Raw genomic sequence first — 25,349 nt, 5'->3', positions numbered from 1 at the left:
GTCGCTCTAAATCGCTGTAAAAATGCCGCGGTTTAGAGATGTGTTTTCTGAACGCATGTCAGAGTGGCGCCTTATTCACACCTCAGATATACATATTATTTGCTATTTATACAGAAGGGGACAATGAAAGATCTTCCCAAAAATAAAGGTTTTCCTCCTTATGCTGAAACATTCGATAGATAGATAGATAGATAGATAGATAGATATGAGATAGATAGATAGATATGAGATAGATGATAGATAGATAGATATGAGATAGATGATAGATAGATAGATATGAGATAGATGATAGATAGATAGATATGAGATAGATAGATAGATATGAGATAGATAGATAGATAGAGATAGATATGAGATAGATAGATAGATATGAGATAGATAGATAGATATGAGATAGATAGATAGATAGATAGATATGAGATAGATAGATAGATAGATAGATATGAGATAGATAGATAGATAGATAGATAGATATGAGATAGATAGATAGATAGATATGAGATAGATAGATAGATATGAGATAGATAGATAGATATGAGATAGATAGATAGATATGAGATAGATAGATAGATATGAGATAGATAGATAGATATGAGATAGATAGATAGATATGAGATAGATAGATAGATATGAGATAGATAGATAGATATGAGATAGATAGATATGAGATAGATAGATAGATAGATATGAGATAGATAGATAGATAGATAGATAGATATGAGATAGATAGATAGATATGAGATAGATAGATAGATATGAGATAGATAGATAGATATGAGATAGATAGATAGATATGAGATAGATAGATAGATATGAGATAGATAGATATGAGATAGATAGATAGATAGATATGAGATAGATAGATATGAGATAGATAGATAGATAGATATGAGATAGATAGATAGATAGATAGATAGATATGAGATAGATAGATAGATAGATAGATAGATAGATAGATAGATAGATATGAGATAGATAGATAGATAGATAGATAGATATGAGATAGATAGATAGATAGATATGAGATAGATAGATAGATATGAGATAGATAGATATGAGATAGATAGATAGATATGAGATAGATAGATAGATATGAGATAGATAGATAGATATGAGATAGATAGATAGATATGAGATAGATAGATAGATATGAGATAGATAGATAGATATGAGATAGATAGATAGATAGATAGATATGGGATAGATATATAGATAGATATGAGATAGATAGATAGATATGAGATCGATAGATAGATAGATATGAGATCGATAGATAGATAGATATGAGATCGATAGATAGATAGATATGAGATCGATAGATAGATAGATATGAGATAGATAGATAGATATGAGATAGATAGATAGATATGAGATAGATAGATAGATAGATATGAGATAGATAGATAGATATGAGATAGATAGATAGATAGATATGAGATAGATAGATAGATATGAGATAGATAGATAGATATGAGATAGATAGATAGATATGAGATAGATAGATAGATATGAGATAGATAGATAGATATGAGATAGATAGATAGATATGAGATAGATAGATAGATATGAGATAGATAGATAGATATGAGATAGATAGATAGATATGAGATAGATAGATAGATATGAGATAGATAGATAGATATGAGATAGATAGATAGATATGAGATAGATAGATAGATATGAGATAGATAGATAGATAGATAGATATGAGATAGATAGATAGATATGAGATAGATAGATAGATATGAGATAGATAGATATGAGATAGATAGATATGAGATAGATAGGATTACAGACCTACAGTTTCCCCACAGATATATGGTGGACCAGTTTGGAGAGGCTTTTTATTCACACCTCAAAACTTTTTTTAATTTTACTTTTCACAATTATGTTTCTACTTACAGTTTGTAAAAGTAGATAACAAGAATCTGCTCCTGGCAAAAGCCTTATAAATAGCAGGCACATCTAAATGACAAGCACAAGCACATTTCCACACTTGTGCTATCACATTCTGTAACACTATCTAGCTACTGAAACGTGTGCTTGTTTAATTAACCCATAAATGTTTGGCATCTACCCTCTGCACGCACTGCAACACATTCTCTTTACAGAGATACTGGTTTTATAATCCACAAACGCAGCCCTCACTACCGCAGGTCACAAAAGCTACTCTAAAGTATTAAAAATCTAATAAAATAACTTCAGCTTTATGCTGCTCCCACACAGGCATTAGTAAGATTGCTGCGTTTTTAAAAAGTGGCGTTTTACAGCGCTTTCGACTGGAACGATCAAAAGTCAATGAGAATCATTCAGTCTAAACGCAAACCAACGACTGAATGGCAAACTAGAATCATTAGTTTCTCGTTTGTCATTCAGTTTCTGTAGACATAATCATCGTTGGCTCGTTTGCTTATCGTTTGCTTTAAAAAATGGCAATCCCTCAGTCTCTGTATTCGCTTATACAGGGACTGATTCTGGTTTGAACAAGCCAAGGATGTCTAAACAGGCTGCACGAGTGCGAATGATTTAACGGCGACGTCGCTCACTCATTCAAACGAGAATCGGCTCGTCTAGAAAGACCCTTATTAAGCGGAGGTAGATCAGCACCATGGGAGTAAACAAATCGTATTGTCTAAGAAAAGTACATGCCTTATCTATTAAAGAGTAGTCTGATCATATGGCATACCCAGGGCTGTGAAGTCGGTAAAACCCCTTTTACACGGGACGATATCGTTCTGGTTGTTCAAAACCCCGCGCTCCTGCTAGGTTTTGAACAATAATCATTCCACGTAAAAAAGCATGCAGAAACTGAACGACTGGACAAGAATCATTCAATTGTTCAGTTTTAAGCAGCTTAAAATCCGAACGCACATCGTTCAGTGTAAACAGCAGCCGTTCAGTATTGAACAGCCGCTGCTTACAGTAAATGGAGAGGGGTGGGTGGAGAGCAAGGAGAGAACTCTCCTCCGGCCGCCCCTGCTGGACGCGCAGTGAGTGGTCCAGCGATACTCGCTCTTGTGTTACTGCAAGGGAGTAAGGATACATGGGCACGAGCGTCGGGCATCATTTGCCCGACACCCGTCCCGTGTAAAAGGGCCTTAAGCCAATTCTCTGCGCCTCCATTTCCGTAGACCCTAACTCCTTAATATATGACTCTTTCTCTGGTCTGTAGAGGAGGTACGTCACTTGAGCATGTGAAGATAGTGTAACACAGATTCATCTCAACTGAAAGGCCTTGAAATGGCAGCATAAGAATGCTTAGTCTACGGTAAATGAAAGGTAGTAACTGATTTTCTTTTGCAGTTTCCATATCCTAGTTAGGCATCAATGTTTTTTGATAAATATATATAACCATATATTTTTAGGACATTTCAAAACTTCCCCAAATTTCTATGAAAGGAAATCTGCAACAAATTCAGCATTGAATTAAATATAATAGGTCTGTGCATTTTTGAACCGACTCAGACTCCACCAAAATGGGACATATCCACAGCCCGGGACATATCTACAGGATATGCCATAAATTTGATTCCCACATCACTGATCAGAAAAACAAAAAGGTCCCACAGACTATAATACACACATACACACCACATCATCCATAACATTAAAATCAATCAGGACAAGTGAATAATATTGATTTTCTCCTGACAGTGGCACCTGTCAAGGCTGGGATATGTTAGACAGCAAGTGAATAATCAGTTCTTGAAGCTGATGTTGGAAGCTGGAAAATCCTCATGTGGATGGCTGGATACGTTTGTTATTTAGGCCATATTCATAGACGTTTTTACCATACAGTATTTTTTTGCTCTGTACAAAAAAATAAATAAAATAATGAACTGTATACATCCAGATACTGTTTTCTTGACAAGGCAGAAAACTGCAGCCGGCTACAGCGCAATTTTTTTTTTAAATAAATGAAGTCGATGGTAAAGAGTCCTTGTATACTGTATTTGGCACTGGATCCAACTCTATAGGCATACATTTGCATACCGTTTTAGCAGTATTCAATAATTTCTGAAAAAAACTTAAGCTTCAGCTTTATGGTAAAAATGTGATGTCAACATAGTACATCTTGGTGTCATCATTTTCCCAGGTAAGGCTATGGAGAAAAGGCAAACCGTAAAGCCAGGTAATGTTCTGCTGGGGAACCTTGGGTTCTGGCATCTATGTGGACGGCATACCACCCACCTAAACATTGTTGCAGACCAAGTACACTATTTACAACATTTGCTGGCTGCAGTGGCCTTTTTCCGCAGGATAATGCGGCCTGACACACTGCAAAAATGATCAGGAATGGTTTGAAGACCATGACAGAGTTCAAGGTGTTGACTTGGCCTCCAAATTCACCAGATCTGAATATGATCAAGCATCTGTGGAATGAGCAGTGAAAAACAAGCCCAATTCACAGAGGCCCCACCTAATAACTTACAGGACTTTAAGGATCTGTAGCTAACCTCTTGGTGCCAGATTCCACAAGATGTTTTCACACGTCTAGTTGGAGTCTATACCTCAATGGGTCAGAGATTTCTTGGTGGTATGATGGTGACCCTGCACAACATTAGGCAAGTGATTTGATGCTATAGCTGAATTGTGTATATACTGTACATATTAGTGGCGTCATGTTCTTGTGTAAGGCAGAGTCTTTTTTTTCATACTTGACATCTCAAAAATGTATAAAAGCTGGTGGTATAAACTACGTTTTAATCAACATAAAAATATTACAGTGGAACATTATACTACAAGCAAAAATGCTATAATAATGCTATAATAATCAATTAAACTCACGGGTAATGGCAATTAAAAAAAAAAAACAAGAGAGACACTGCACCTATCAAACCAGAATGTCAAAAGCAATAGGCTTGTCTTACTTTAAGTTCACCTATACAAATTCTACCTTTAAATGTCCTTCGCAGCATGCATCTATTTTCCCTCTACCGAACAGCTCAGAAACACGGTGTTCTGCAATCTTACTCGAGTTCCCAATGTCAAATTTCACGGGCTAGAGAATTGCTGACAAATACAATCACTCTCAACCACCATCGACCCGACCCTAAATCCCAGAGCCACTGAACTGAACAGCCTAGCTCACAAATAATTATCTTTTTTCAGCCATCAAGAACAAATGACCCTAAACCAAAATATATGAAATGGCTTTGCTATATACCTTTATTAGAAGGAGTCAAAAAAAGGACTAAATGGTAAAAGTGCATGGCAATTTTACTGTTTGTTTCATCAAACCTCAAGATAGGTACAGATAATGAAATGGATGGTTGAGCGACAGTACAATATGAAAGAAATAGCTCTGCTTCAGATCTTGTTGAGGACCATCCTTGCCATTAGACAAACAAGTAACAGATGTTGAAGAAGAGGTGATGCGAGATAGATATACCAGGACTGACTTCCGGCCAGATCAAGGAACACTTTGTGTGTGCTATAAATAAGCCACCTAGGAACTATTGTGAGGGAATCCTCAAACAAGCCTACTCCTTCTGCTGGCTCTTGTCAAACCGCTAAGGTGGCGATAAGATTGGCTTGATGACTCACAGTCCAAAAAGAGGTTGTTTCTGACTCCTAAACAATAAAACTTAAAACTTAATTCTGTACAGACAGGACAATATGGACAGAAACATTTGAACTGGTTATTTCTTTCTCATGTGTGGTCAAATAAGTCACTAAAATTTTCTTCCCCTGCAAGTAAGGCTGCTATTACTATAAAAGGCCCAATGATATGCCTGTTAAGATACTACAAATTATGCAATTCCTACAAGAATGTGCTCAATGTTTGAAAAATCAAAAAGGAGCAAAAAGGAAAATTATAGGACTTGAGGAAGTCCAACCCAGCTGACTGTGCAACCATACCTGGGCTTTTGACCATGGATAAGCACATGGGATGCAGCCAGAAACTTCCTATACAAAATACAAATACAAACAAAATTACCATAGAAATAGTATTAGGAAAAGATCATTAACATTAGAAAATGGATTTTCAATACCATATCAAGCACTGAGTCCTGTAAAAGGGATAAGGAAGGTTATCAACCATCTTCTCACACTCCATAAACATGCTGGTAGGCATCTCATCAGGGTTACTGAATCTTTGAGGCCAGCACCATTTTAAAAGCTCTGTTTTACAATACTGTAGCAAATATTATATAAATCCTCTACCTTTATTTGGTCTTTTGGAGGAGGATGCATGTGCAGAAAATATAATCAATTGTGCATTACTGCTTAAGTACATAGGGGAAAGTGTGAATGCATAATGTGGTATTTACATTCATAGAGAACTCAAACACTAGAAAAGTATCCTTACCCTTCCCCTCATAACTGCAAAGCAGTAAAAAAAATTATGGAAACATACTGCCATCTTTACAGTGCTAAAGGTCATAAACCAAGACCATTTAGCACAGTTTGAACATCTTTATAGTGTCTTCAAACCATCCCCCACCTCGTAAATCTCCAGCCAGCAATAGGCTTGTATATGAAAAGCTTGGAAGTCACACCTATCTACAGAGATCAAGGTTCAAGCTTGGAAGTGATTAATGCGTGTAAACCTGAGCACGCCATCATCTTGTTATTAAAGGAACATCTCAACATATGGCAAAATGTATATATCTTTTAGGATACATATTGTTATGCAACATAGATATATAAAACAGTCAACTTGCATATGGGCTATTAATTAATGCAAATGTGGTGACAAGTGCCAGGTAATTAGGGATGTTATCCTCTTGGGAAGTAGGTGACTGCATTATCTACAAGTCAATCAATTAACAGGTCAAAATAAAACACTTTCCACCAAGCCATTTCTCGGTTTGGAGCCCGAAAACAATTCCCTCAGGGCAAGGTTGCTCCTCAATCTGTTGGCCAAACCTGCAGATTTCAGTGGGATTGGCTAACCATATCTAATATAAAAAAAGCCTATAGGCTTTTTCTTGCACCAGACTTTGACCCCTTTGCGTGACCTTTCGTGGAGGATTCTGGTGCCATTAGATTTGTGACATCCTCACCACTGCCGTAAAATCATAAAATTTGAGTTTGATACATTGAGTGACCTGTAAGGCCAGGTCAAAGTTCATATGTTAAGTCTAGCGGCGCTGTTGTGCTTCAGCCAAAAGCACCGCTAGGGAGAGTCAAGTGTTGCTAAGCGACGTTCATATCAAGTGCTTACCAGTTTGACTGTTGCAATGTCCCCAAAATGTGGAAGACCAAGCCGAATCCTTGGCTCAACAGTTCATTTTATGTTGGCATAGCGAACATCGCGTTAATTTAGTAACAGAAAACACAAACATATATATATATCATAGAAAGATAGAAAATTGATGGCAAAAAAGACTACATGGTCCATCTAGTCTGCCATTATATTCATTTCCTGCATAAAATAGATATATGCTTATCTCTGTCATGCTTACACTCACTTAGGCCGGGTGCACATCTGCATCGGAACCTCCGGCCAGGGGTTCCATCACAGATCTGGCTCAAAATACCAGAAGAAAAAGCGCTGGATGCAGTGCTTTTTCTTCCGCCCCAAAGCCGGGCAGAAAGCTGACGGACCCCATTAGTCAATGGGGTCCCTCCGGTGCCGTTTAGTACTGTCCAAAAACAAAGCCATTCAGCTGCAGGGATTCCTCTTTCCTTCTCCCTGAATGGAGCAGGAAAATAGAATCCCTGCTGCAGATGTAAAACCACCCTTACTGTTAACTTTCCAGCCACGTCTGCTGGAAGATTGTTCCAAGCATCTACTATTCTTTCAGTAAAGTAATATAATCTGACATTGCTTTTGACATAAGAGAAGGGAGTTAAAGGTAGGGCAATTGAATTTCAACATGCCCGATCCCAATGTTCTCAAAATAAAGGAGCCACTGCCAAAACTTTCTGGCAGTGACGTGCCCTCCCTCTCCCCATTCAGAATACATATATATGACTGGCTGAGCAGAGTGTTCATGTGTATGATTGGGAATGGCGGAAGAAAGAGCTGTTTGCCAAACACTCATCTATCTAAAGTGTATGGCTGGCTTTACTCTTTAATAATGTATCTGGATCATGAAATAGTGGATTAAACAGGTTTTCTGGGACTTCGGTCATCAATATCAGATCGGTGGGAGTCCCCTTCCTGTGACGTCAAATTTCTTGGTTACATGGCCCTTGTGAAGTTCAGTCCCATTCAATGGAATGGGATTGAGCTGCACTGCTAGGCACCACCACTTATGATACTGTGGCTAGTACACAAGGAAAAAGGCCGCAGTATTCAAAGTGGCTTCAAACAGTTGACCGGCAGGGGTGTCAGGAGATGACTCTCCATTGATCTCATATCGATGACCCATCCTAAAAATAGGTCATCAATATTGAATTCCCTTTAAAGTGTTTTACCTATATATTTTATTTCAGATGCATACTAAATTATTAAAAGGTAGATATTAAAACCACAGCCCCTAGCAGACATGGTCCGGCTCTCAGTGGTAGAATACAGTCATTTATATGCTTTGGCCTGCTGGCACAAAAAGGCACCATTAAGAGAAAGATCATATAATAATCTGATACAGCAGTAAAAAAAGAGCTAGAGAGGCAAAAGGAAAGAGAGAGATGGAGGAAATGCTTCTTTATGGCCTACTGCAGTAGCTGCCATTTGTACTGACAGCCATATAGAAACACTAGAGAATAACAAATGTGATAGCTATATAGAAAGGCTCAGTTTAATCTCCCCCATACTACATTTTTACCAGGTGATTCAGATATAATAAATTCTTATCTCTAAATTATAGACATACATATAATAGCCCGGTAGAAGAAAACATGCTAAAATACTTCTGCAAAGGATAAGGGAGCTTGTATTCCTCTGTATTCTAGATAGTGGTAGGCATATCTGCAGAGGAGGTTATTTAGATATTCAGCCCACATCGATAATTCTGCATTTAGGCTTGTATTATATATTACTGCATATGTTGGTTCTAAGAGGTTTAGTGGTAACCCGTCTTACAGCTGCATAAAGCTCCAGTAGCCATTCACCACCATCATTACACTGCAGCAGGTAATACTGCTGTAAACACACAGAGATGCAATGCTGATTTAAAGCCAGGATACATGAAAATCGGTGATCCTTAATCAAAACACCATTATGTAAGTACTTAGAGAAATAATATGAAATTAAAGACTCGACTGCATACAGTGAATATGACCAATATAAACATAGGGCATATATAATGACTTTAAAGGCAATTATGCCTGTATAGGTTTCAGGGACAAAAGAAGAAGAACAGCTTTTGCATCGCAATCAAGCAATCCATTAAAAGAAACATTAAAAGGCTTACAGAGTCGGCCTGTTCTGAGGTTGCATGCCTTTTCCTCAGAGAAGAAAATCTTTGCTGGCTCCTAACGGAAAACCTACGGAAGGATTCACGGCTCCGGGAGGCAAAGTGTCGGAAGGACGATGTGCGTTTAAAGGGGTTCCTGCTGCCACCTTCCACACTAGTTCTCTCGTGTGTTACAGCAGTTGTGACCAAACTGAAGGCTTCATGCAGGGACCTCCTCATGGTGCCCATCCATTGGTTCATGTGTGTATGTGCCACTGTTAACTTATCTCCAAGGTACTCCATAACCCGGACAATAGCAAGAGAGTATTATGCTTTGAGCCAGAACAAGTACCAAAGACCAAATAAAAAAAGGGTCTATAGGCCTACCGTCCTTGTTTTCATCCAGGGGGTAAAAGTAACCAAAAAGAAGAAAAAAATAGTACAAAGAATAAATCAGTCTAAGTCATTAATCCAATTAAGTGATGGAAAGGTTAGCCTATGTCCTCATTTTTGTTGACAATGCTCGTCACAAACAAGGTATTTTGACCTTTAAAAACTTGCATAAGTTGCCATTCCCTAAACATTCAGCATACGCACATATAGCAGCAGCAGTCCGTTCTCTCTTCAGTCTACAAAGCTCTTCGATTCCTGTCCGTTGCTGAACGTGTACATTACCTCTTCCAAATCTGGTAAGCTGTTATTACACGGAGTGGCACGGCTTCATTTGAGATGGTTTAATGGGAGAATTAAGCAAAATTAAGAAGCTCTGGTTTCTTTGCACACACCATGGCTCTTCTTCAAACTGTGAGCAGACGTTAAACAGAACGGCTTAAGTCTCTGTGTAAATCCACGGCTGTGTTAGCCAGTGTGCTGCCTGAAAGGGACTGTTCTGCTCTCGTCAAGACTGTGCTTGCAAGCACACTCTTTCCTTTTGCCAAGAGATTTTTCTGAATGACATCAGGTCTTTGCTTTGCAAAGGAGCTGCATAACTGAGGAATGCAGCAGGGACAGATAAACCCCAAAGGCAAAGAGCAGAGAAAAAAAATGCACAGGCTTCCTCTACGCCTATTTCATAGTCCCCCAGACCTTCTCTCTTCTGCAAGCATTTCCAAGAATCTTGTCTAGATGTTGCCTGGAAGCTGCCGAATAGAACGAATGGCTGAATGCTCAGCTCTTCTCTCCAAATATTGCAGCAAGCAGAATGGAAGGTGGTCACTGTTGCCTTCCATCCGTCTGCTTCTCCTTCCTGCTACTACAGCCCGCTCTCTATAATCCACAGCAGTGAAACAATAGGCTAGGTGAGGCAGCCGCAGAGGTCTGCCAAAGGAAAACGATTTGGGCTGGGCTTTTTTCCCCTCTTTACGCTACAGGCAGCCATTGTCATAGCAACCAGGAGACAGCATCTGCCTGGGAAGGCTGGGGTTGCAAGATCTATGGGAATGATCTATGCATTGCTTATGGTCATGTGACATTGTGACACATCAACCCCTTTGGCCAGAAAAAAGGATCTAAAAGGTTATTTTATTTATAGCCTTTTTGATTTCTTTTAACGGCTTTTTTAGTAATTAGCAGAAAGAAATATTCCTAAATATGTTGGTTGATCTGGACAAATTATATAGACTGCCACAGAAACAGGCTGGTGTACTCAACAGCAAATAGAAATTAGAAGCTTTAGGTTTTGCTGTGCATCCAAATGTTTTAATATATAGTCAGGGAAACATTGCTGGCTCTTTACAGGGACTGTATGTGATAAGACCCCCATATGTGCACGTGTTATGTAGAGAAATTACTGTAGGAGGTTACTGCAAATTCGGGATTAATATAGACATTTTAATAACTACACCTGTTCTATATAAAGCCTAGTTAATAGACGACGACAATAGCAACAAAAATAATCATCCATATTGGCATCACCATTATTATTTCATGCAGCAATTAAAATAAATTTCTGAAGCTTGTTAGCCAAAGCACTGGGAAAAAAAATTGCATCCATCATCTATTAGTTCGACGTAATAAAGGGGAAAGCGAATGACTAACTGCTCCAAGCCAGTTTGTCATTTTATGGAAGGAAAACATCCAATCCGATACAGAGCTGCAATACCAGAAACAGCCTACAAACAAAAGGAGCGCTATTTCTGCAGGAAAAACACACGACCGGATTTTTTAAAACTAGTCATCTCTTGCATTACATAAACCTGCATTGTTTTGTCCGATATCCCAAATAATAGTCCTTCCAAAGCAAAATTGTAATCTTAGAATAAACGTCTCTGACAACAGTTTGCAGTCCTAAACACTAGAGGTGGCTTTACATTCTACAATTTTCTGTGCGCTCCAATTAACATGGCTTCTCTTGGTAATAATCTGTAGCAACTATTTCCAATTGATATTAATTGTTGGAGTTATGACTGAAATTAAGTAACCTGGCAAAAAAATGTGGTGGTTACAAAATGCAGCTTCTGAAATCATCCCATTTACAGAAGATATGTATACAAAACCTGTATCACCCATGTGAAAAATTGCTCCCTAAACCCAATAACTGGCTGTGGCACTCTTGGGAGTAATAACTGCAGTAGAACACTTGCTATGACTTGCAATGAGTTGAATTACATAGTTGTTGAGGAATGTTTGTGCACTCTTTGGAGAATGGCTTCAATTCCGTTACCTTGGAGGGTTTTTGAGAATGAACTGCTCGTTTAGAGGGGTCATGGTTCCATCAAGTCGTCCAGGTTTCACAGAAGCAATGCAGCCCCGGACTATCAGACTACCACCACGTTTTGACTCTTGGTATGATGTGATTAATGTCAAATACTGACAGCGCTAGTTTTATGCCAGATATAAAAGGAACCCATGTCTTCCAAAATGTTTCAGCTTTGACTCATGAGGCCTAGATCATCCCAAAAGTCTTGAGGAACATCAAGTTTTTTTTGGTAATGTGAGTGTTGAGCTTTTGTGTTCTCTTTGGTCAGCAGTGGGTTGCACCTTGTAGTTGTCCCATGGATGTAGTTTTTTTAACGTGGAATCAGATATTTACTTTAACTAAGCAAAGTGAGACTTGCAGTTCTTCAGATGTTTGTTGGAGATACTTTGTGTCCCCATATTTGAGTGATCTGTGAGCTCTTGGCGATATGGAGGTAGGATGCCCACTCTTGGGAAGTTTCACCACTGTTCCAGGTTTCCCTATTTTGTGGATAATGGCTCTCACTGCAGTTCGCCGAGTCCCAGAGCCTCAAAGTAGTTATACATGGAATGTTACTGTTCAACACTCCCCCCCCCCCCCCCCCAAAACCTATGGATTGTTAGAATTTGAACAATCATCGTTCAGTATAAACACGGTCAACGATTGAACGATGAACAATAATTCGTTCATTTATCATTCATTTTATGCAAGCAGTTTATACACAAATCGCTCATTGATTTTCATTCACTAGTACCTGAATGACTGACCCATCCTCTTACATAAAAAAACAAGCCCTGTGTTTAAACGGATCGCCCAAGCCAACAAGCAAACTGTCATCGTTCGCCCGTACAATTAGCTGCGAATCTGTAACCCCTTCCAGTATAGCAGATTTCAATGACTATTTCCTGTGTGCATTTGAATCTTTAGAAAAGGGTATGAGGCAATGCTTTTTAAGGCCTTCTAACCTCCTTTATATTGCTAGACAGGTTCTATGTAAGTGATGTTTAGATTGAACAGGTCTGGCAATAGTCGTACCTGGATATTGGTAGTGAAATTGAACCCAGCTGTCAATTGAATTTAGTTAACTGGTTGGTTTAATAGCGGGGGGGGGGGGGGGGGGGGTTGTTTTTTCACAAAGTAGGGCTAAACAGTATTATTCCTTCACTAAATGAAATCTTTTTTAAAAAAAAAATTGTGTTTACTTGGGTTATATGTCTGTTATTAAAAGTAGTTTGATGATCTTAAACACTCAGGAGTGACAAATATGCAGAAATAGAAGCAATCAGGAAGGGGCAAATACTTTTTCACAGCACTGTAAATATGCACATGAACTTTTCAGAATAAGCTTATATGCATGTATGTGAAGTAGAAAACCATTTTGAACCAATTCATGAATTGCATACTGCGTTTTCTCACTATTTCTCTATGCTGGGTGTACACATCTGATTTGCAGTTCTCTCAGAACTGGTGGGGGGAGCCTGCTGCTATGCTGTGTCCTATACACTGCCCACAGAACTGCAGAACTGTAACACACAGAGACGTATCACCATGTACGACAGTGTACAGTGGTACTGAGCAGTGTAGATGAGAACAAAGAAGTAAAATCACTGATCGTTAGCTCAAAGCATATTTGTCTCCATCTGTCCCTCACAAGTAGTTTAAAACGTTACTGACAATTCAAGTCTTGGCTGTATTGGCCTATGGGCAGCCCCAAAGATAGCATATTTGATGATCAACCACATTTGTATCCCGTTATGGTCTTCACGTGGTTGATTTTATATTAGGAAAAGAACGAGTTAAGGATTTTAGTGCAGCTCACCAACATGCTATTTCTAGTGTGCCGCTATGTACTGTACCTTGCCGCCTCCTCACTATGAAAAGTGTTTATTCATTTACATTCAGCACATGGAAGCTGCACTATATTCATAAGGAGGAGCGCTCCCACACACTTCATTGTTTAGAGTTAAAGCTCTATATTTAGGCTATTTTATCTGTAATAGGTTACTGTGGAGGATATGTTTGTCTGTTTAGTATCCTACAGAAAACTTGTGTCAGAGCCCGGAAGGAGGCCTAATGTAATGCAATTTATATATGCCACAACATTATGTTTTGTGGCAAATGGTGACTGACATTGACATTCAAGGGTGAACGAAACCTAAAATACAAGGGTTATTAGGGCATACAAGCTGAATTTGCCATGATATAGGCAAATCCATCAAGTATTTACTAGAGGATATGCAGCAGACATCCAATGGCAGGCAACATGTTCCACTCATTGATCACCCTCATTATCAAAGTCTTTTCTAATATCTAATCTGTGTCTCCTCCCTTTCGGTTTCATCCCATTGCTTCTAGTCTTTCCTTGTGCAAATGAGAATAGTGCTGATCCCTCTGCACTGTGACAGCCCTTCAGATATTTGTAGACCACTATTAAGTCTCCTCTCAGCCTTCTTTTTTGCAAGCTGAACATTCCCAGATCCTTTAACCGTTCCTCATAAGACATGATTTGCAGACCGCTCACCATCTTGGCAAGTCTTCTCTGAATTTGCTCCAGTTTGTCTATGTCTTTTTTAAAGTTCTAGCTAAGGAAGAGTAGAGGGGGATAATTACCTCACGTGATCTAGACTCTATGCTTCTCTTAGTACATCCCAGAATTATGTTTGCCTTTTTGGCCGCTGCATCACATTGCTGACTCATGTTCAGTCTGTGATCTATTAGTATACCAAAGTCTTTTTCACATGTGCTGCTTAGCCCAATTACTCTGATTCCGTGTGTGCTTTTTTGATTATTTTTTTTATTCCCCAGATGTAGGACTTTGCATTTCTCCCTGTTAAATAACGGTTCGTTAGTCGCAACCCGCTGTTCAAGGTTGGCTAGATCTTTTTGAAGCTTCTCTCTCTTTTCTAGTGTTAGCCGTCCCTCCTAGCTTTGTGTTGTCGGCAAATTTGATCACTTTCCCCTCAATTCTCTCATCTAGATCATTTACAAAAATGTTGAACAATGGGCCCAGAACAGAGCATTGTGGTACCCCCACTTGGAACAGATTCTTCCAATTGGATATGCAGCCACGTATAACCCCTCTTTGCGTGACATCATTCAACCAGTTGTGAATTCACTTAACATTTACCTTAAATCGATTCCATATTTGGTATTTTTTTTCAATAAGGGTGTTATAAAATACTTTGTAGTGCATTTGGCCGATCAATCCAGTCAGTGTCATAGAAGGAAATTAGATTAATGTCAAGTCATTTCGTTTCAGCTTACCAAAAAAAAAAAAAATGGTTGCTGGTTGACCAAAAATAATGTGGTATAATGTCACAGTCATCTGTATTTGAATGACTTGCAAACGAATTTTCATGGAGATCCTCTCTGTCATGGCTTGACGGCCACGTCATATCTATAATCCCTTAAGGTTCCCCAGTTGTTGCGAAACGGTTACTGGGAGTCATATGTTGAGATTCCCCTAGGTGTTTCCCGAGGCTGGCCAAGCTATTACAGTGGGGGTGTATATATTCCAGCCCCTGCTCCTACTAGTTGCTGATTTTTCATCTTTTTTTGTGAAGTTGGTCTAGTCCACGTTTCTCTTGGTGTGGTCATCCTGATTCAGTTAAGTAGGTGGTGTATTATTTGTATTTTTGAGTTGCTTCTGCCATTGTCCCTACTGCCTATAGTTAACACCTGTTTTAGATATTCCCTGTTTCCACCTAGGGTAAGTGGAGGGGGCTCCTAGGCTACAGCATGGAGCCATCCATATCAGGGCGATCACCTCACTTTAGATAGGCGTGTTTCACTTTTCTGGTTGTTTGGGCTAGATTTCCCCATTTTCCCCTTGTTTGTGTTTGGGTGGTGGTTTTAGTGTTTTGCGTAGGACTCACTGGTGTTTGTCTTGTGTAACATTGCCTTGCATCTGTGCTGGGTGTAGTATGCAACACTCTCTATAAATAATATCTCTGCAAACTACTAATGAAAATCTTTGCTCTGAATAAACACGAACAAGAAACTGTCGTATAGTTGCTCAGACAAGGTGCACAAAGTGCACAACTTGAATGATAGTTGCTCCATGTAAAATAAAGCTATTGTGTTTTCCTGAAAAAAAAAAATAAAAAATTCCCGCACACAACCGATTTATAGCAGAAATTTCAGCAACAGAAGATCTACTCAATGGATCTGAATTGGAAGGTTTCTGCAGCATGTGCATGGATTTCTACAAACACTATTCAGATGAATGCGGATTCACAGAATGTCCCATGAATAGTCCACATGAACCATTACCATTAAAAAGTGCAGCTTATGAAACAAGCAGCTAATGTCACTCACAAAGCTGCGCATGCAAGTATCAGGTGATTTTAAGGATTGGACACACAGGCCATTAAAGGTGCATTTAGACACAAAGTTGATCACTCAAAAGATGGCTTTTGAGTGATCATTTTGCATAATCTACTAATTAGTACTAATGCCTATTAGTACCAATTAGTAGCTTTTGAGCTGCCGGGAGCGGAATTTATTCAAATGGCCGCCCACCGTTCTCTGAATAAATTCTCTTTGTTTTGCAGCACTGATTACAGCTTAGACAATGTAATCAGCTGTTATCAGCTCTCCCTGGGTAGCGCACAGCGTGCAGGCCGTCTTATTAGCTGTTCTGCTGAAAGACGGATTTCAAGCCGAACTGAGCTCCATCATTTGGCAGAAAACTGAAAGATGGGCACATTTACAAGCAACGATTATCGCTCAAAAGATGGCTTTTGAGCGATAAGAGTTGTGTCTAAATGGGCCTTTAGTGAGAAAATGTATCTGGTGTACCTCTCAGTAATCACAATGAAGAACACAAAGCCAACTCTGTCTTTCAACGATATAACGGTCCATTTAGACAGGGCGAATGTCGGGCGAACGACGTCCGACACTCGTCCCTGCGTACACTCGGTCCTCTGCTGTTGCACGGGAGCTAGTAGCGCTGGCTTGCTCACAGGCAGGGAGGCTGCAGGAGATTTCTCTCCTTGCGCTCCCCCGCCCCTCTCCATTGACTTATGCTGCATAAACAATGGATCATGAGCTGATCGCTCAGTGTAAATAGCAGCCTTTTAGTACTGAACGGTCGCCATGTTAAGTCAATGGAGAGGGACGGGGAAGCGCAAGGAGAGACCTCTCCTGCAGCCTCCCCGCTGTGAGCCAGCGATACTAACTCCCGTGCAGCAGCACAAGGGCAAGTATGTGCGGGGACGAGTGTCGGGCATCGTTTGCCCGACATTCGTCCAGTCTAAATGGGCGGGTTGGATTCTGCATATGGGAGACCGCAGCGGAATCAGACCCTTCCCGTGGCCGAGCACCCTGCATACCCATCTGGCTCTTCTTTTTTCTCCGCTGAGGATGTCTGCTGTGGATGGAAGCCGCCTGTGTGGGATCCACACTAAAATGGAACACGCTGCGATTTTTTTTTTCAGAACAAAAAAGATCCGCAAATCAAATCTGCATAATTTATATTATTTGAAGACACAAATTAGATCTGTCCGTGGACATTGGGGCTTAGGTGTCTGCCCGCGACTCCGCAGCAATGTCCATCCATAGCATACAATGGAAAAGTGAGGTTTCATGCACATGAGTGCAAATCAGTTGCGGTTTCCGCTCGCGGATGAAAAATTGCAGCATGCTCTATTTCAGAGCATTTTCTGCACGGACGGCTTCCATTGAAGTTAATAGAAGCCGTTTGATCCGCTGCCCTTGCACAATCATCATTGCGGAAAGGCCGCGGGATCCGTGTCATCTCCTAGTGACAGCTCGGGAAATCTGTACTGCGCATGTGCGCCGGTAGCCCATCCACGGTACAGAAGAAAAGACAGGTGCGCAGGGTCGCCCACGTGGAATCCAGGCGTGCCCGTGTGCAGGCAGCATCCAGGTGCTTTTACACGGAATTATTGTTAAGAAAAAAAAAATCTTCCTGAGTATCTTATGCGACATATTGTCAACAAGTCCTAGTATTGGGGCCAAGAGGAAGACTGATCCCCTAAAAAATGTCAGCATAATAATAGCAGTTTATGCAAGGGTTACAATGCATTTTTGTCCATAAGTTCCTAAAGAGTTTAAAAAAAAATCATTTTTCCTATACGCAAATTATACAATGTGACTCAGCAAGCAATCAATAGAAGTTTTATCATATTAACTAACTGCATGGTAACATTAAGATTTTTATTAAATTATGTACAATTATTCAACTGTGATTTACGTTAACCCTTATGGAAAAAAAGAGAAAAACTGAATAAAGCAGGAAAACAATTGCCGAATTATGATTGCACCTAGAAAGCCAATACAATTAACTAAACATCCATATTGATTAAATCTGTCATTTACATCTTGGAGGAACACGTTTTCTGGGTTATATCAGAGTGTAGTTACAAAAGCCAAAATCAGAAAAGATGCCCAAAGTTTATGACCTCTACTGCTAATAGAAACTAGCTAGTTGTAAATAGAATACCTTTCCGATCAGAGCAGTTAAGCTTATCCATGTAAGGATATCCACAGTATGAGTAAATACGCAGTTTTATAACTACACAGACTAGGCCCATTTAGACACAACCATTATCTCTCAAAAGCCATCTTTTGAGTGATAACTGTTGCGTGTAAATGTACCCATCTTTCAGTTTTCTGCCAAATGATGGACTTCAGTTCGGCCTGAAATCCGTCTTTCAGCAGAACAACTGATAAGAAGGACCACACACTGTGTTCTGCCTGGGGAGCACTGATAACAGCTGATTAGCTGATTACATTGCCTCACCTGTCAGCACAGCAGGCAGACCAAAGAGAATTTATTCAGAGAACAGCTTCCGGCAGCTCACAAGCTACTAATTGGTACTAATAGGTATTAGTACCAAGTAGTAGTTTATGCAAAATGATCGCTCAAAAGCCATCTTTTGAGCGATCATCTTTGTGTCTAAATGCACCTTAAACCATGGAAGATATACTTTCCTTGGGCAAGAAGTAGCAATAACATTAATCTAGGCACAGCTCTGCTACATGACTTGCGCATGACAGATACAGCTGTGCCACAGTACATGTGCATGTTGCAAACTCAGCTCTGCTACATGACATGCACTTCACAAACACAGTGTGCTACATGATATGTGCATGTTTTAAACTCAGCTCTGCTACATGACATACATCCATGCTGACTATACACATTACACACAAAGTTCATAGATACAGTTATGAGCCCCTGGTCATGTGACCCATGACTCTACCCACACGTGATCACATGACGGTGACATTACAGGTCCTGATAGTTTCTGTTGGCTTATCCAGTATACAGCATTACCAAACTCCAGAATGGCTCCTCCCACAGCAGTGATGTCACCACAGGTCCTTTAGCCCACCAGATTTCTGTGGTGGCGGTAGGTCAGTGTCTCCTGTAAGGACTGCTACTCTGTGGTGGCGGTAGGTCAGTGTCTCCTGGCACGATCGCTGATCTGTGGTGGCTGTAGGTTGGTGTCTCCTGGCAGGATCGCTGATCTGTGGTGGCGGTAGGTCAGTGTCTCCTGTCAGGACCACTGAGTTGTATCTGACATAACCACTTAGTTGTATTCTCATTGTGTTAGGACCTGCTATGACGGCGCCAGGGGGCAGAGCTATGACGGCGCCAGGGGGCAGAGCTATGACGGCGCCAGGGGGCAGAGCTATGACGGCGCCAGGGGGCAGAGCTATGACGGCGCCAGGGGGCAGAGCATGAGAATCACTCACTCACATACTAACGGATCAGTGGTCGTTAGTAGTTTGATTTAATACTTCTTTTGTATGTAAGGACTTGCTAGATCTATATTGGTTATCCAGTTATTTTTGTTCATCTTCATTTGTTCTATTTTGGGTTGACATTTTGGGAGATTTGGAACTAAATTACTAGTTTTCTATATAGAGTTATGGCCTCAAGTTACAATATTTTCAGCTGACAATGGTCGTTCCAAGAGCAATTAATATTGTAACTGGAGGGAACAATTGCAAAAAGAAAACTCAAAAGTTTACAAAAATACATTTTTTTTAATTTTAAGCCCTTTTGTTTATCTGTTAAATCATAAAGCAGAGCAAAGTGAGCCAGCACCCGAACCCTGCGGACCTTATTGCAGGTATCTTCTGTTCTCCCTTTAAATGTTCAAGAAAGTACTGGGTTACACGCCTAGTAACAGCTAACATGGTAACATGGAATGTAGCCAGAAGGCTCAATGCGTGTGCAGTAATGAGATTTATCACAAAGATTACATGACTTGCAGACCTTTGGCACGAAGCAAATATTTTACCAAACAGCTGCACCCAGTTCTTATGAAGTCAGAGAACTTACTACGGATAACTGGACTTTTTCATATATAACAAACATACATTTTTACTAGTAGACAACAAATACCTATACAAAATAAACCGCTATAACATATGTACGACACTTAATAACACGACTGATTAGTATTGTTAATCATATTTTCCCTTTAGGAGATGGAGGTTGCCCTGGATACTATCCATTTCAGGGGTATCCTTTTGGAGGAGACTCAATACTTCAAATAATAATGCAAGTACTCACTCCCAAAATGACAGAGCATCTGGACAACCCCAGATGAGGTGGAAAAAAACCCAGCCCTTTGTTCAGGGTGCCTATGACATTGAGGTTGGGGTATCCAACCCATGTGGAGTCAACGGATGGGAGTCAAATAACATTGATGGAAAACAAACAATTACACCAATTTATTGTTAGCCGCAGGGAAGACATGGAGATGTAACTCCACGGCTTCCTGAATATCCTCATTGGTCAGGTACGGGGCGATCTGGTGCCATTTATCCAAGACTGGTAGAGGAGCAAAAGAAAATCTGGTATTTGTGAGGTGGGTATATAGTAAAAATATTAAGCCCCTGGGACCTATATCCCTATTACAAAGGTAGAAAGGAATTAAGAGGTCAGATAGACTGAATTAACAAATCAACACAGAAGTCTATTCTAGGCATATCATACTAATCTCTCAAATATTCAAAAGATCCCAAGACACCCATGTTATATAGATGTTCTAAGTGTGTTATTCCATGGTCAGACCAAAATTGTGAGTCTTATAAGAACAAAAGGTAGGGTCCACTAGGGTGTTTCAGTGATAATCTCCTTAAACTGGGACAAAGATTTAGCCCACTGCTACACCTATCTAGCCAGTTTATCCAGGGGTAGTACTAGACTCAGCAGCCGCTGAGGAGGCTCTGGTAGAGGCCACATACGTCAATTTAACTGGAAGAAAACAATACAGGTAGTCAAAATAAGGATTTTCGTCTGTTATGAGGGAATAGCTACCGAGGCAATGTGACTGTCATTAAGGGTATGCTATAATAAAAGGGCTATTAAGAAGACACTTCATGAGATAATTAAGTGTTAAAACGGTCTAACAGGGTCTTGAACGGACACTAAAAACTATTTGACCCTAATGCTCTGTCAACTAACTGTGAGCCCGACTGATCTAATTTAAGTGTGATTTTTTATTTTGCAAATCTCTTTAAAAGTTCTGATATACATGAAATAACATACATCAGTATATTGGTAAAGATAATATGTAGATGGATGCTGTATATGACACACTGGCCAAATACCACAAAATAACAAATCATAGGAGTGACAGATATTTGAATATGCCAAGACTCACTTTTGTCCAACCTGACATGTGGCATGGTCAGAGTATATAAAAGACAATGCTTATGTATGTCACATCTACTTCCTCCATTAAGTCACTTTGGATAAATAGGCATCAGTGTAATCCAATACAAAAGACCCGCGCCATAAAAGGTCAGTTTTCCTTTAACTGGTAGATGAAGACTAGCTGCTATAATGTCTTTCATATACTGCCCATCTAGAAAAAAAAAAAAAAAAAAAGATCATGCTACTCTATAGAACACCCTCAGAAGCAGCATGGAGGACATTATACAGGAGTACTGAGCAGTGCGGCGGTGAATCCAGCACTGAGGTGAAACAAAACCCATTAATTACTAGAAGCAGCAGCAGTGCCTGTGTCTCCCTGCCTCTAGCCTCTCTCCGTAGATTTCTATTGAAGTATGTACCCTGATCTCTGGTGAGCTGATAATTCCATCTCAAGACAGATTTTAGCAGTGAATAGAGCGCAAATGATTAGTACGGGAGGCGGGGAGGGAGAAGATATGGTTCATAAGTGAAGAAAGGCATTTTACTCTAATAAGATTTATTTTAAAAGTTTCTTCTATATTCTCTTGTACTATTGACTTATGGAAAGTTGTTGAAACGACAGTGCTTATTTAAAATTGGGAACTTCCATCTTCAAATAAAGTCAGGGGTCTGGTGAAGATCCTCACAAAATAATGTCTAAGTTCAGTGTGGGAGATCTATGGATTGGAACACACCACCTCTTACCACCCAATCTTACCAATATGCCGAAAAAGGAAGGAACTGACACAATCATGTTTCAATATCTAGCAGAAAAGGCTGGTATAGTAGGAAAGACGTAACAGACAATATTGATGGCCATTATACGAGCACATTATTTATATACACAGCAGTAATACGGCTGAAACTACTGCTCTTAACAGAACATAATGGCAGCAAATTAAATGGATTGTGGAACAGCTTCTGCTTCAAGACTCGATTCATAAATAAGCCCCCATGTTCTTTGTTTGCAATGTCTTTCGTGTTATATAATTAAACTCAAGCACTGATAAGGTCAGATCCAAGCATATCTGACAAGATGCTGTCTGCCTAAGTTCTACATGTACAAATCTGTCCACGTCTCAGATTTTATGTGTGTAGTTACATATTAATTATATATATTCGTTCTCCATCACAAATATATTTTCTGATACTGCAGCAGAGAGAAAGAATGGAGAGGCAGTGAAATGCAACAGTGATATCTATTACTCTGGGACCAGTCTGGGCTTGCCCTTTACTTGATACATTACAAATTCCAAGAGGCCATACAAAACAGGCAAGGCGTTCCCTCCTGCACAGGAAGAATTCCTTCACTCCAAGCTACATTTCTTACTTGTACACTTACTTAAAGGCATCAACTGCACCTATATGCTAATATACCAGATAGTCACAATAGCCAAAATGCCATCTTATTGTCTGAAGAAAATAGTCAACACACTATATTATATATATATATATATATATTTCAGTAAAATACAATGATTTTAAAAACCCAAAAGGTCCAAGCCCATTGATAAACATTTTTAGTGTGCTAAAGCCAGAAATCAAGAGTGAGAATCGGAGAGCGTATACGATGTAAATGAGTTCAGCTTTGGAGCTCCATAAAAGCATGCATGCATTATATTTTCTTGGCATGGCTCCCTTCCCCCTAGTCAGGAAAAAAAAAGGTTCACAAAAGCGAATGTTGATTTAACATTTACAACAAGAGATGAGAAAAGGAAAAAGGGGGGAAAAAACAACCCCCCCCCCCCCCAAAAAAAAAAACCATTCAGAACTTTAGGGGCCAGCTTTCCAAGACTAATTGCTTACAAAAGAACTAGTAGCAGAATTCTTAAATTACTGTTAAGTCCTTCAAGGCCAAGCCAATTGTGGTCTTTACATGAGCAATGTTATGAAGACAAGCCCACATCAAATGAGAAGTGGCTACTCTAACTTCAGGCAATAAACAGTTATCACAAGAGGGTGATCATCTGTGGTAGGACATTTCTGCTGCAGTGGCTATAAAGACAGTACATAGAGAACATTATTAAAATGAATGTCCACCCATGCAATGCATGAATGGGCCGAGTCCACTGGAATGGGGTCTGGTCTAGGACAATAATATGCTCTAAGAGGTCAGATGGTCATCAATGAAAAACAAAAAAAAAAGTACGGATTTTCTGCAGTTGAAGATTAGACTGCATTTCAAGAGCGTACAACTCTCTTCGGCAGGTCCACAGAACAAATATAATAACCAGGACAATTTATAAAAATTAAAGGGTGTGAATGTTCATGACTCACCCACTAAATCGTGCAAAAGGCCAGAAATCGAACAGTTTACAACAGCTGAAAAAAATTACATAAAGTGCAAAATAGAAATATAAATACCATATATACTCGAGTATAAGCCTAGCTTTTCAGCACGTTTTTTTGTGCTGAAAAAGCCCCCCTCCGTTTATACTCGAGTCAGGGAAGGGTTAAAAAAAAAACCCACCATACTCACCTCCCAGCCGGCGCCTGTGTCCCCGGCGGCGATGCGGCAAGCTGCTGGAAAATTTCCTGCTTTCATCCCCTGCCGTCCTCTCTGCTTGGCTCTGTCATCTCCCGCTGTCAACGCTGTGATTGGATCGAACGCCAGCCAATCACATTCAGCGCTCGATCATTCACAGCCAATCGCGACCTGCTCAGCTTTCAAATCCCCCCGCCATCACCGCTGTGTAAGTAAGCGCTGTGATTGGCTCGAGTGCCGGCTGTGATTGGCTAGCGCTCAATCCAATCACAGTGCTTACTTACACAACACTGGCAGAGATGACATAGCCGAGCAGAGAGGACGGCGGGGATGACAGCGGGGAGAATTCATGCAGGTTGCCGCACAGACACAGACGCTGTATATACTCGAGTATAGTTAGGCTTATACTTGAGTCAATAAGTTTTCTCAGTTTGTTGCGGTAAAACTTATTGACTCGGCTTATACTCGGGTTGGCTAATACTTGAGTATATACAGTACCTTCTTTGGCAGGTCTGGGCAAGGTAACCATAAGGGCCTCTCACAAAGGCACAGTTGTTTATTGCACATTGAACACCAATACTAGATAAGGGGCCAGAAGGGAGGAGTATTTTTTATTATAACCATTGAAAAAGCCATACAGGCCCAAGGAATTAAAGACTTAGCATTTTTAATAGCTCCTGAGACTAAAGGCCTATTTACACGCAATTATAATCTTTCAAATGACTGAAGGATTGAAAGATTTTGCTATCTATTTGCATGTGTTAATGGCCATTACCCGATTATCTTCATTTGCATGTAAAGGGGCCTCCAGGATCTGTTTGCAGAGCCCAGCATGTGATTAATCACACGTCCAGCTGTGGACAAAGCTCCATTGTTCTGCTCCTGGTTGGTGGCAGATTAAAATGTTATCTTCTGCCTCCAGTGGAGATAACAGTGTGTGGTCTATTGAGAGAAACTCTCTCTCTAGCTAGCTGAACAATGGATTTTAAATTCACCCTAAAATTATTATTCAAACAAAAGGCCAATAATGATCCAGTACGGTTATTGTGAGCATAAAATTCCTTGTTCATTTTTTGAAAAGTAGTGTGTTTTGCAACTAAAATACTCTGAAGCTTAGCACACAGTTTAATATCTTCTGTTCTATAAGGTGTAGAATTGGCTTTACTTAAAACGTTAATGGTATTAATTTGAGAGGTCAGCAGAGTTAACTGCTCCTTC

General features: G+C 39.9%; 3 protein-coding genes across 12 annotated transcripts in view; 1 reads left to right on the top strand and 2 right to left on the bottom strand.

Annotated features, from left to right (window-relative positions):
- CRYBB2 (crystallin beta B2) overlaps nucleotides 1-25,349 on the bottom strand; it is a 370,816-nt gene that overhangs the window by 127,044 nt on the left and 218,423 nt on the right. The gene's annotated exons all lie outside the window — the stretch shown is intronic.
- Nucleotides 1-25,349, bottom strand: part of CRYBB3 (crystallin beta B3) — a 205,900-nt gene that overhangs the window by 90,874 nt on the left and 89,677 nt on the right. For 3 of the 8 annotated variants that reach the window (XM_066603887.1, XM_066603888.1, XM_066603894.1), the window contains one exon: nucleotides 5,863-5,910. The exons of 2 other annotated variants lie outside the window; for them this stretch is intronic. In XM_066603887.1, coding sequence (XP_066459984.1) covers nucleotides 5,863-5,910 — 48 coding nt within the window. Of the gene's footprint in view, nucleotides 1-5,862; nucleotides 5,911-9,308; nucleotides 10,687-25,349 lie in introns of those variants that run through there. 3 more of the 8 variants (XM_066603893.1, XM_066603890.1, XM_066603891.1) reach the window with 3 other exon arrangements.
- LHFPL7 (LHFPL tetraspan subfamily member 7) overlaps nucleotides 9,883-25,349 on the top strand; it is a 127,892-nt gene continuing 112,425 nt past the window's right edge. For all 3 annotated transcript variants that reach the window (XR_010792859.1, XM_066603901.1, XM_066603900.1), the window contains exon 1: nucleotides 9,883-9,979. The gene's annotated coding sequence lies outside the window, so the exon portion shown is untranslated. The remainder of the gene's footprint in view (nucleotides 9,980-25,349) is intronic.

The sequence above is a fragment of the Eleutherodactylus coqui genome, chromosome 5 (genome assembly GCF_035609145.1).
Source record: "Eleutherodactylus coqui strain aEleCoq1 chromosome 5, aEleCoq1.hap1, whole genome shotgun sequence".
Lineage (NCBI taxonomy): Eukaryota > Metazoa > Chordata > Amphibia > Anura > Eleutherodactylidae > Eleutherodactylus > Eleutherodactylus coqui.
The sequence above is the reverse complement of the archived record's forward strand: the minus strand, read 5'-3'. Positions and strand labels throughout refer to the sequence as shown.